Source organism: Myotis brandtii, unplaced genomic scaffold (genome assembly GCF_000412655.1).
Source record: "Myotis brandtii unplaced genomic scaffold, ASM41265v1 scaffold157, whole genome shotgun sequence".
Lineage (NCBI taxonomy): Eukaryota > Metazoa > Chordata > Mammalia > Chiroptera > Vespertilionidae > Myotis > Myotis brandtii.
The window spans coordinates 6,131,123-6,132,116 of record NW_005355708.1 but is presented as its reverse complement, the minus strand read 5'-3'; the positions used below and the strand labels follow the sequence as shown (position 1 = coordinate 6,132,116).

At 67.2% G+C, this 994-nt stretch overlaps 1 protein-coding gene across 1 annotated transcript in view; it reads left to right on the top strand.

Annotated features, from left to right (window-relative positions):
* OSBPL7 (oxysterol binding protein-like 7) overlaps positions 1-988 on the top strand; it is a 14,281-nt gene extending 13,293 nt beyond the window's left edge. The window contains exons 20-23 of the mRNA XM_005861927.2: positions 64-208; positions 292-418; positions 560-682; positions 833-988. Coding sequence (XP_005861989.1) covers positions 64-208; positions 292-418; positions 560-682; positions 833-941 — 504 coding nt within the window. The 3' untranslated portion in view covers positions 942-988. The remainder of the gene's footprint in view (positions 1-63; positions 209-291; positions 419-559; positions 683-832) is intronic.
* Positions 989-994: the final 6 nt, after the last annotated feature.

The following is a 994-nucleotide window of genomic DNA, read 5'->3' as shown; positions in this document are numbered from 1 at the left end:
CCCGCTGGGGGAAGCGGAGGGAACCCCTCCCTAAACCACCTGCCCCCACCCCACTCCACCCAGGCCAAGTACTGGAGCTCCAACATCCACGAGGTGCAGGGCGCCGTGTTCAGCCGGAGTGGCCGCGTCCTCCACCGGCTCTTCGGGAAGTGGAACGAGGGGCTGTACCGGGGACCCCTGCCTGGTGGTCAGTGCATCTGGAAACCCAGTAAGTGGGGCGATGGGGGAGGACTGGGCAGGGTGAGGGCAGCTATGGAAGTCCACCTGCCCCAGCCCCTGCCTTCCCCCCAGACTCCATGCCCCCAGACCATGAGCGAAACTTCGGCTTCACCCAGTTTGCCTTGGAGCTGAATGAGCTGACGGCAGAGCTGAAACGGTCACTGCCTTCCACCGACACTCGGCTCCGGCCCGACCAGAGGTCAGTGCGGACAGGCTCCTCCCTCCCCCCCGTGGGTCTCCGAGGGGAGCTGGGGCTGCGTCCCTGCCCTCCGCTGCCTCAGGGCCTCGGGTTTGGGGGCCCGGAGGGGACCGTTCCCCTGATGGCGGTCTGGACGCTCAGGTACCTGGAGGAGGGGAACATCCAGGCCGCCGAGGCCCAGAAGAGGAGGATCGAGCAGCTTCAGCGAGACAGACGCAGGGTGATGGAGGAGAACAATATCGTCCACCAGGCTCGCTTCTTCAGGTCCTGGGCCCTCGCCCTGCGGTCGAGGCTCCCCTGTCCTCCCCGCTGGCCCCTTCCCGCTTTGAGGGGGGCCGCATTGGGAGGCAGCGTCTCCAGCCGGCCTTCCTCCTGGATGTTCACTCTTCTCGTTCCATGGCTCTCTTCCCCCAGGCGGCAGACAGATGGCAGCGGAAAGGAGTGGTGGGTGACGAACAACACGTACTGGCGGCTGCGGGCCGAGCCGGGCTACGGGAACCTCGACGGGGCCGTGCTCTGGTAGCCCCGGCCCTGGGGGCGGGAGGCTCATCCTCCTCCCTCCTGCCTCCATTCCCA